This window comes from Carya illinoinensis, chromosome 13, assembly GCF_018687715.1.
Source record: "Carya illinoinensis cultivar Pawnee chromosome 13, C.illinoinensisPawnee_v1, whole genome shotgun sequence".
Classification (NCBI taxonomy): domain Eukaryota; kingdom Viridiplantae; phylum Streptophyta; class Magnoliopsida; order Fagales; family Juglandaceae; genus Carya; species Carya illinoinensis.
Genome location: NC_056764.1, coordinates 24,571,747 through 24,582,330, shown reverse-complemented (window position 1 = coordinate 24,582,330; position 10,584 = coordinate 24,571,747). Strand labels below are relative to the sequence as shown.

At 38.8% G+C, this 10,584-nt stretch overlaps 1 protein-coding gene across 1 annotated transcript; it reads right to left on the bottom strand.

Annotated features, from left to right (window-relative positions):
* Positions 1 to 8,932: 8,932 nt before the first annotated feature.
* On the bottom strand, positions 8,933 to 10,030 carry LOC122291063. Its single transcript, XM_043098715.1, has one exon. The coding sequence runs from the start codon at positions 10,028 to 10,030 to the stop codon at positions 8,933 to 8,935; it is 1,098 nt and encodes a 365-aa protein (XP_042954649.1).
* Between the last annotated feature and the right edge of the window lie 554 nt (positions 10,031 to 10,584).

Here is a 10,584-nt window from a genome sequence, read left to right as displayed (position 1 = left end):
AATGAAAAGAGCTCTTCGCATCATAAACAAACTTGGGTTTGGTGATGGAATCATTTGTGAACCATCTAAGGCTGATAGTCCATTGATGGATCATTGGCTTCGATGCAGTGACATAGTCATTACTTGGCTGCAAAACACCATGTCTGTTGACATTAAGAGCAACACCCTTTATGTTGAGACTGCTCACCAACTGTGGAAGGAACTTGAACAATGACTTGCACAGCAAAATGCTCCAGGGATTTCTGAAGTAAAGCAAGGTATTGCTACAATGATGCAAAACCACAACACTGTAAGTATGTATTACTCTAAGTTAAAAACTCTATTAGATGAATTGATGAACTGTGAGTCTTTTCCTAACTGCACATGTGGGGGTTTGAAAACAATAGTGGATAACCAAGAAAGAGACTGGGTGATGAAGTTACTTATGGCTTTAAATGACACATACAAAGCCCTTAAGGCTCAGATCCTTCTAATCAAGCCTTTCCCTAGTCTAAATGAAGTGTACTCCATAATACAACAAGAAGAAAAGAGGTGACAGATTTCTATAGACACTTCAATTGGTGATTCCATGGCTATGCTAGCAACTACTAGAGATCTAGGACGGCAAAATATCACATCTCAGAGAAAGTATTACTACACTTTTTGTAAAGTGCCTAGACATTCCTTAGAAAGGTATTTTAAAGCTAACCCTGGGAAACTATTATGCAGCCATTGCAAAATGCCTGGCCATGTTGCAGAAAAGTGCTTTAAGCTTCATGGTTATCCACCAAGCCACAAGCTCCATAGGAAGGGCAGACCAGCATTTGTCAATCAAGTCACTACCCTTATGCCATTTGGACATGAGCAAGTCGACAACAACCAAGCAGCACTCACTCAAGAGCAATATTCACAGCTGATTGCCTTGCTCAAATAACAACCCAGTCATTCTCACACACCTTCACTTAATCAAGTTCATTCCCTCTGTCATTCTAAATCTAACATGTCAAAAATATCTGGTATCTCACTTTGTCTCTTTGCTTGTAGCATAAACACACACAACACCTTTGATGCACCTTGGATAATAGACACGGGGGCAACAGACCACATGGTCTGTTCAACCTCCCTTTTCACCACCATCAAAAGTGTTGCCAAATATTCTGTAGCTCTTCCAAATGGTGAAACTATCAACGTTTCTCATGTTGGAACAATGAAGATATCAAAATATTTGACCCTGCATGATGTGCTTTGTGTTCCATCATTTTCTTTTAACCTCATATTTGCTAGAAAACTTAGTCAAAAATCAAGATGTTGTCTTATTTTTCTACCTGAAACCTATTTTATTCAGGACCTTTTAACTTGAAAAATGACTGGAATGGGTGAAGTGAGGAATGGCTTGTATCACCTACTGAGGAATGAAGTCTCCCCTACAACTTTAGTTGAAGTCCTATCCTCTCTAACCAACAACACTGCCATTTCTACTTCTGTCATCAACAACCATGAAGATTTTGGTCTATGGCACTATAGACTTGGGCACCTCTTAGATTCTAGGATGAACTTAATTAGCAAAAATGAGATTTCTGATTTTGATGTTGCTTCCTTACCCTTTAGCAAAATTACACAAACTACCTTTTCCTATTAGCCATCATAAATTAGAAAAATGTTTTGATTTAGTCCACTATGATCTTTAGGGGCCTTGTAATGAAATTAGTCATAATGGATCAAGATATTTTTTTTAGTATAGTTAATGATTTCAGTCGATGTACTTGGGTGTATATGTTAAAACTGAAATCTAATACAATTGGAGCTTTACAACAATTTTTTGCAATGATGGAAACCCAATTTCACTCCAAAATCAAAGTGATTAGAAGTGATAATGGAGGGGAATTTGACATGAAAGATTTTTATTCAAAAGGAGGCATAATTCATCAGAAAACTTGTGTTGAAACACCCTAGCAAAATGCTGCTGTAGTAAGGAAACACCAACACATCTTGAATGTAGCTAGGGCCGTAAAGTTTCAAAGTGAAATTCCAATGAGATATTGGAATGACTACATCCTCACTGCAGTATATCTCATAAATAGAACCACCTCACCATTACTTAAAAACAAGACCCCTTTTGAGCTCCTCTTTAGGACCAAACTTATTTACTCTCATCTTAGGGTATTCGGGTGTTTGGCTTTTGCCTCTACTCTGATCAATAACAAGCACAAGTTTGATCCTAGAGCTAGGAAGTGTGTGTTCTTAGGTTAGCCTTTTGGGGTTAAAGGCTATAAGCTTTTGGATCTAGAGACAAAAAGAGTCTTCATCTCTAGAAATGTAGTCTTCCATGACAAGATTTTTCCATACAAAACTAAGACTACAACCACTCCCCATAACCTACCAAGTCCAACCACATTATCCTTTTCCCAACCACTAGATATTGCTCTTGACCACACTTCTGAGTTGTCTCACCTTGAACCTGAACCAGATGTCGATATAGAGAATGTAGCAAACACTTCAAAAACAAAAAATCCACTAGAATCTCTTGAAGAACATACACATGCCAATCCCACCAATCCTCACATGCCTAGAAGGTCCACCAGAGAAAGACGTGCACCACCTTACTTGCTGGACTTCATTTGTCAACAAGTATCCGCACTCCCTCATTCATAGAAGTTAGACAAGAAGGATCAAGACTTTCAAGTAATGCCTCTCCTCTTGATGCTAATCTCTCTTATCGTAAATTGTCCAACACACACAAAGCTTTTGTTGCTTCAATCACAAAGCAAATAGAACCTAACACATATGCACAGGTTGTCAAAACTCTTGGTTAGTGCAAGGCAATGCAAGCTAAAATTGAGGCCTTGTAGATGAATGACACTTGGACTGTAGTTGATTTGCCTCATGGAAAGGAAGCTATAGGGTGCAAATGGGTGTATAAGATCAAGTACAATGCAGATAGAAGTGTTGAGAGGTATAAGGCTCGGCTAGTGGCAAAGGTATACACACAATAGGAGGGGGTTGGATTACCATGAGACTTTCTCTCTTGTAGCAAAGTTAGTGACAATGAGAACACTGCTTGTTGTAGCAACAGTTAGTGGGTGGAATTTGCATCAATTGGATGTGAACAATGCATTCCTCTATGATGATTTGGAGGAGGAAGTTTATATGAAGCTCCCACCAGGATATGCTGATAGTAACTGTTCAAAAGTTTGCAAAATTCATAAGAGTTTGTATGGATTAAAACAGGCATTGAGGCAATGGTATGCCAAGCTCTCAGATTTCATTGTTCAAAAGGGGTTCAAATAATCAAAAGCAGCTTATAGTCTGTTTACAAGGTTAGTCGGAGAATCCTTTACAGATATGCTTGTCTATGTGGATGATCTTATCATAATAGGTAATGACATGGATATTACTCATTCTCTCAAATCTTCCCTACATGACAGATTTAAGATAAAGGATTTAGGTGTTTTAAAGTACTTTCCTGGGTTGGAAGTGGCACAATCAGAAAAGGGATTTATATATGTTAAAAAAAATATGTGTTGGACATATTATCTGACTTGGGAATCATTGGAGTTGCACCTACTAAGATACATCTGGATCAAAACAGCAAATTGCCCAAGGATCAAGGTGCCCCACTTAAGGATCCTTCTATCTATAGAAGACTCATTGGGAGGCTTCTTTACCTCACCATCACCAGACCGGATTTAGCATATTCAATCCAATTGCTTAGCCATTTATTGCAAGCTCATAGAGTTCCAAATTTAAATGCTGCTCTTAAGGTGCTAACGTACATAAAGAGAGCTCCAGGACAAGGCTTGTTGTACTCTTCACAATCAAATCTACAACTTGAGGTGTACTGTGATTCAGATTGGGGACCATGCCCAGAAATACAAAGGTCTGTGATAGGGTACTGTGCCTTTCTGGTCCTTCCTTAGTGTCTTGGAAATCTAAGAAACAAAACACTATCTCTAGGTCCTCAGCTGAAGCTGAATATAGGGCCATGGCAAGTGCTTGCTATGAATTAACTTGGTTAAGGTTTTTACTTCAAGACTTAATGGTAGATCATCCTTAGGCAACTATAGTACATTGTGACAACAAGACTGCATTACACATTGCAACAAATCCAGTATTCCATGAATGTACTAAGCATATAGAGCTCGATTGCCATTTGATCCATGATAAAATTTAAGTAGGAAGTGTCACTGCTGAGCATATAAGTAGTGGATCACAAGTTGTAGATATATTGACTAAGGCATTGGGATCTAACAGCTTCTACACACACTTGCACAAGATGGGAGCAGAAAACATCTACTCTCTACCTTGCGGGGGGCTATTGAAAGCACAAAAGGAAAGGTGAGTGCCACCAACCTAACCATGATCCAGCTAAATTGGTCAACCAACAAGTCCAAAATGGCTCAGAAAAAAAAATGAAAGAAGGTGGGAGCAATTGGAGTAATGGATTAAAGCTGCAATATGCAGAGGCAACAACATGTTTATGCTTTTTGTTCTTTTCTATTATGTTTTCATGTACAGCATAGAAACAGTTCAATGAGAAGAGCAGATAAAAAGTTTTCCTAATATTTCCCTACTTATTTTTTGTTCTTCAATAGCAGCATAGTGTCTGCAATTTTCTAGTTTCCCTTTTCTTATATATTTTCATTCACTACTGAAGATATGGTTTCTAAATACAATATGCTAAATTTGAGATTCAGATCATCAGTTTTTAGTCTAAAATACTAGAAAAACGATAGACACATAATATAAGCTTTACAACATTCATAGCTGACCGAGTGAGTTTTTCAAACAGCGTGAAATACTGTGAGAGGAAGTCTACAAAATCCAAATTAGTGATTCCAATAGAAATAGATAGACACATCACTTATGTGAGAGGAAGCTCTAAAAAATCCAAAAACTGTATCCAGATAGCATCCGATAGAGTCTACGTGATGATAGGTAGATAGATATATATATATATATATATATTATATATCTGCATATCTCTTTCAACTCAATGAAACGAAATTAAATGAAGGTCAACAAAAAATAAAAGTCACCGAGCCGTCATTCTTAACTCATTCTTTTAGTCATCAAAAGTCGAATTGGAAAATGAGAGAATTTTTTTTTTTTTTTTTTAATAAAAGAGTAGAGGCCGAAAAGAGGCATAAAATGACGATAAATTAGAGTACCACGTGATAAAATAAAATCCGGATTCAAGTCATATAATCTATATATAAAGGGTAATTAAGCGATCTATAATATTGAAACAATTGTTTTCAGAGACTCATAAAATTTTTGATAGTAAGATGAAATGAGATAATTTTATATTAAATTAAAAATTGAATAAAATATTATTTTTTAATATTATTAAATTGTTTTGATATTTAAAAAAATTAATTTTTTATATGTAAATTTTAAAATATTATTACGATGAAATAAAATGAATTAAAACTTTCTTTGTAATCAAATCTAACCTCCTCGTACTACACTAATGTAAATGAAATAATTATTTTTATATATGTTTTAAAATAATACGAACAGGACTAGGGGAAAAAAAAAGGCAAGAAACTACGACAAGTTGCATGGCCCAAGGTCAAGAGTGGTAAGTGCATGACATGAGCCTCTACCTATCTCGTTCGAACCCATGGGAAAAATAATCATCAGCCGTCAACTTTAAGCAACAAAGTAAAATAATTATTTATAAGGGCTTTCGGCCTTCTTTTTCTTTGTTTCACCAAACTCTACGTTGATCTCATGTTTCTGATGTCCGGACAGCTAGCCATCAGTGTCAGCAACGGAATCGGATTTCAAGAATAATTATAGAAGAATTCTAAAAAACCCACACGTCGATCAAGTAAATGTAAGGAAAATGTGATTTATCGATTTTCTTTTTTTTTTTTTTTTTTTTTGATAGAAAACCTACTTTCATTGATTAATTTGCAAAGGCACTAGATACATCATTCAAAACAGAATTCACGACCACTAAAGGTCCACTCTCAGTCCACACCCTCTCTTTGGAATCCCCGACAGCCAACCTTGCAGCATTGTGTGCTGCTCCATTTGCTGACCTGTGAACAAAAGACAGCTTCCAACCCGGATGAAGCCTCATTTCTTGCTGCAAATCATCTGTTTCCTGGCCTCCCCACGACTGGTCCTCAGCTCTTGAATTGACAGCTTCTATGATTGCCTTAGCATCCCCTTCAAATTCAACTTGGGTCAGGTTCATGTCTATACACATGTCCACTGCCCTTTGTAAAGCTGTTTTTTCTGCTTGGGCTGCCGTGAACACATTTTTCCTTGAGGAAGTTAGGCATGCCTTTAGTTTCCCTTCCCAATCTCTAACTACTATGCCAATTCCACCCCTCTTCTGAAGCGTGTCAAAAGCGGCATCAAAATTTACCTTCACAGCAGGCCACTCAGGGGCTTTCCAATGCCTACTAGCCACTGTAGCCGAATCCCCTCCTTCCACCCCTCGACTATCCATAGAATTAGCTTCCCTCAGCATTGAGACTTCAGCCTGAGCCAGTGTTGAGATGGATTCAGGACTCATGAACTGGTTCTTAAAGACAAAAGCATTTCTCCTTTTCCATAGAAGCTGAAACTTCACTGCTGTCATTTGTAGCTCCTCACTGTCCAGTCTTGTAGACATATCTTTCCATAACTGCTGAAAGTCACAAAAGGAGCTATTCCACTTCTTGAGCTTGCTACTGTCAGCTCCCCATACATCTCGTGCTGCTGGACATGACCACAGTGCATGAATAACAGATTCAGGCTCTCTGGTACAGATAGGACAGAGGTTATCCTTCAGAATGTTCTTCCTGTACAGCACATCTTTTGTTGGAAGAACATTGGAAAGGCTCCTCCATACAAACATTCGGATCTTCCCCGGGGCTTCTAACTTCCACAGGTCCTTCCACATCCCTGCATCTTCACCTCCCGAAGAGGGTTCTCCCCTTCTTCTTTTTGACAAACAGGTATCCATATGGTAAGCACTTTTGACTGTAAAAATTCCTCTTGTAGACCCTGCCCATATCTTTTTGTCACTGGCTCCTCTCCTGCTAATGGGGATTGAGAGGATCAAATCTGTTTCCTCTTTACAGAATATGGTCTTGACTAAGTCCTCCTTCCATGACTTCGAGCTTTCATTGATTAAATCACTCACCCTGCAGTTTGGATCCAAAATGTTAGGAGGTGTCTGTACTTGGTATGTTACTGGTCGAGGCAGCCACTTATCCTTCCAAATTGATATATCTCTTCCATTGCCCACTCTCCATACTAGCCATTCTTTCACCAGATTCATACTAGACCAGATGCTTCTCCATATATACGATGGAGAACCCTTCAGCTCAGCTTCCATCACATCACAGTTCAGGAAATACTTCTCTTTGAACACTCTTGATACTAAAGATTGTGGCACTTTAATCATTCTCCACAATTGTTTTGCTAGTAGAGCCCTATTGAAGCTAATAAAATCCCTGAACCCCAATCCACCTTGGCTCTTGATTATTCCCATGCTGCCCCAAGATTTCCAGTGGATTCCATTACCCGCCTCTGATTGACACCACCAAAATTTGGCTATAATTGCTTCTATTTCTTTCAACAGTTTGGCAGGCATCTTGAAAACACTCATGGCATAGGATGGGATGGCTTGTAACACACTTTTAATAAGGATTTCCTTTCCAGCAGTGGAAAGGAACCGATGCTTCCAGCTGTTAACCTTCCTCCACACCTTTTCTTTGAGGCTTTGGAAGGTATTATATTTCGATTTGCCCACCACTGTTGGAAGTCCGAGATACTTGTTATAGTTGTTACACCTTGAGCCATTTATCTGCTGTAAAATAAAACACCTTGTTTCAACCCTTGTATTGGAGCTAAAGAAAACACTTGTCTTCTCCTTGTTCAGTGTTTGGCCCGATGCTTCCTCATACACAGCCAGGAGCCCCTTGATCTGGTACCATTCCACCAGCTGAGCTCTGCAAAAAATAACACAGTCATCTGCAAAGAGCAGGTGATTAATCCTGGTTCCATTCCTCGATACTGCTACCCCCTTTATGATACCCCTTTGTTCAGCACCATTCAAAAGTGAGCTGAGAGCTTCAGCGCATAACAGAAATAGATAAGGTGACAAAGGGTCACCTTGTCTCAAGCCTCTGGTGGGTGTTATTACATCTCCTGGTATGCCATTCAAAATAGTAGAGTAAGTGACTGATCTGACACAGTTCATCAGAAGATTAGTCCACTTCAAGCCGAAACCCAACTTGATCAGAATTGCCTCTAAAAAGTCCCACTCCACCCTATCATAGGCTTTTGACATATCTAGTTTAATTGCCATCGATCCCTCTCTTCCTTTCTTTTTTGAATTCATGGAATGTAACATCTCAAAGGCCACCATAATATTGTCTGTGATAAGCCTGTTGTGGAGGAAAGCACTTTGGTTCCACGATATAACCTTCTCCAAGGCCCCTTTCATTCTATTTGCCAATACTTTGGAAACTAACTTGTAGGCAACATTACAAAGGGATATAGGTCTGAAATCTTGGACTGAGATAGGTTGGTTTACCTTGGGAATAAGGACAATGTGAGTATGGTTCATTCTCCATGGCATTCTTCCTGAACTTAGAAACTCCATAACTGCACTGGACACATCCTTCCCAACTATCTTCCAATGCTCTTGATAGAAACCTGCACTGTACCCATCAGGTCCAGGTGACTTGAAGGGAGACATCTGCTTAAGAGCCACTTCTATCTCTTTTATAGTGAAACTTCTTTCCAGCTTAGATCTCATTTCATTAGAGACCTTAATATCTAGTCCCTGCAGACACCTGTTGATGCTTGCTGAATCTGGTTGAGTAGATTGGTAAACTGAGTTGAAAAAGGTCTTAAAACCTTCTGCTATGGCTTCTTTCTCCACTAATTCAACCCCATTCAAGTTCTTCACTTTCCTGATGGTGTTTTTCATTCTTCTCTGGTTCACTCAGGCATGATAGAATTTGGTGTTTCTGTCTCCTTCTACCAACCAGTGTCTCTTAGCCCTTTGTTTCCACTTTATGTCTTCTTGGTTTAAAAGGAGATTAAGGTCTACTTGAAGCTTTTTCTGTTCTCTCGCATTCTTTGGCCCTGCATTCCTCTGTAGGAGCTCTAATTGGTGAGTTTTAACTTTAATAGCTTCCATCCTCTCTCTATTCAAGTTCCTGCTCCACGGGCTTAACTTCCTTTGGGTTGATTCTAACTTTCCCATCAGAACTTCCATCCTGCTTCTCTCACCCATCTGTTTGTTCCATGCTTCTGCTACTATCTCACTACAGCCCTCCTCAAAGTTCCAGTTTGCCTCATACTTGAAGGAATGATGCCATCTTTGAAATGAGCACCTCTCAATACTGAAATTTAGCAATATTGGGCTGTGATCAGAACAGATGGCAGGGAGGGTCTCAACTGAGTGCACTGGATATAGAGATTTCCACTCAACATTTGCTATAGCTCTATCCAATCTCTCTTTTGTAAAGGATTCATCTTCATGGCAATTGTTCCATGTGAACTTGTTTCCAACCCACCCCAGGTCGCATAACCTTCCTTCCTCCATTACCCCTCTGAACTGTCTCATCAAAAGCTCACTCCTAGCCTTTCCTCCTTCCTTCTCATCACTGAACAAGACCTCATTGAAATCACCTATCACACCCCATCCCCCATCTGCAGGCTTAAACGATGCTAATAAGCTCCAAGTCTTATCTCTTAAGCTTGAAACAGGATGGCCATAGAAACAAGTTAGCAGCCATCTCTTGCTAATAGATTCATCCCATATACTCACATTAATATGGTGTTGAGAGTAATTGATGAGCTCTGCCAAACTCTCCTCCTTCCACATGAGCATAAGACCCCCTCCTCTTCCCACTGCCTCTACTACTACACTACCTTGAAACCTGAACCTCTTCGATATCCTGCTAGCTTTTGTATACGATAACTTGGTCTCCATAAGAAAGACCAAATCGGGCTTCTTTTCCTTGATCAACACATCAAGGATTTGAACTGTTTGGGGGTTCCCAAGCCCCCTACAGTTCCAACTTAGGATTTTCATAACCCCTGGTGGGGCTGTCTAGCAGCCTCCACCGTGTCCTCCGAGAGAGTTCCTTTTCCCAGTATGCCATCAACTGCCAAAGTCTTAAGTTTTTTCAGAGGGTTATGGTCTGCTGTACATACCATAGATGTGCGTTTTTCCCCTTGAGATCTGGTAACCATTGTTGAAGCTGGTTGTTTCGTCACATTTATCGATTTTCTTTAATCAATAAGTTGGCCGGCGCGTTGCTAAATTTGAATTTTTTTTTTTCTCTATTGTGGACGTGTGCTCGAATATCGAATATTATTGCATAATATATATTATAGTTGATTTCATGATTTAGTAAATAATATAATAATTTAATAATTCTGAAAAATATAATAAACCTACCAACAAATCAAAAGCAGCACTAGAGAAAAGCAGCTCTGGTTGCTTAAAAAAGAAAAAAAAAAATAGCTTAACCACCTCAAATATTTATATATATACAAAAATTTTATGTGTAGTCATTTTTATATATTTTTTTGTACATTTCAGTGATATGATTGGTTGTATATTAAAAAAAAAATTAATCTAAC

Excerpts from the sequence above, each read along its gene's own strand:
- LOC122291063 (XM_043098715.1), bottom strand. The coding sequence starts at position 10,030 with ATGAAAATCCTAAGTTGGAACTGTAGGGGGCTTGGGAACCCCCAAACA.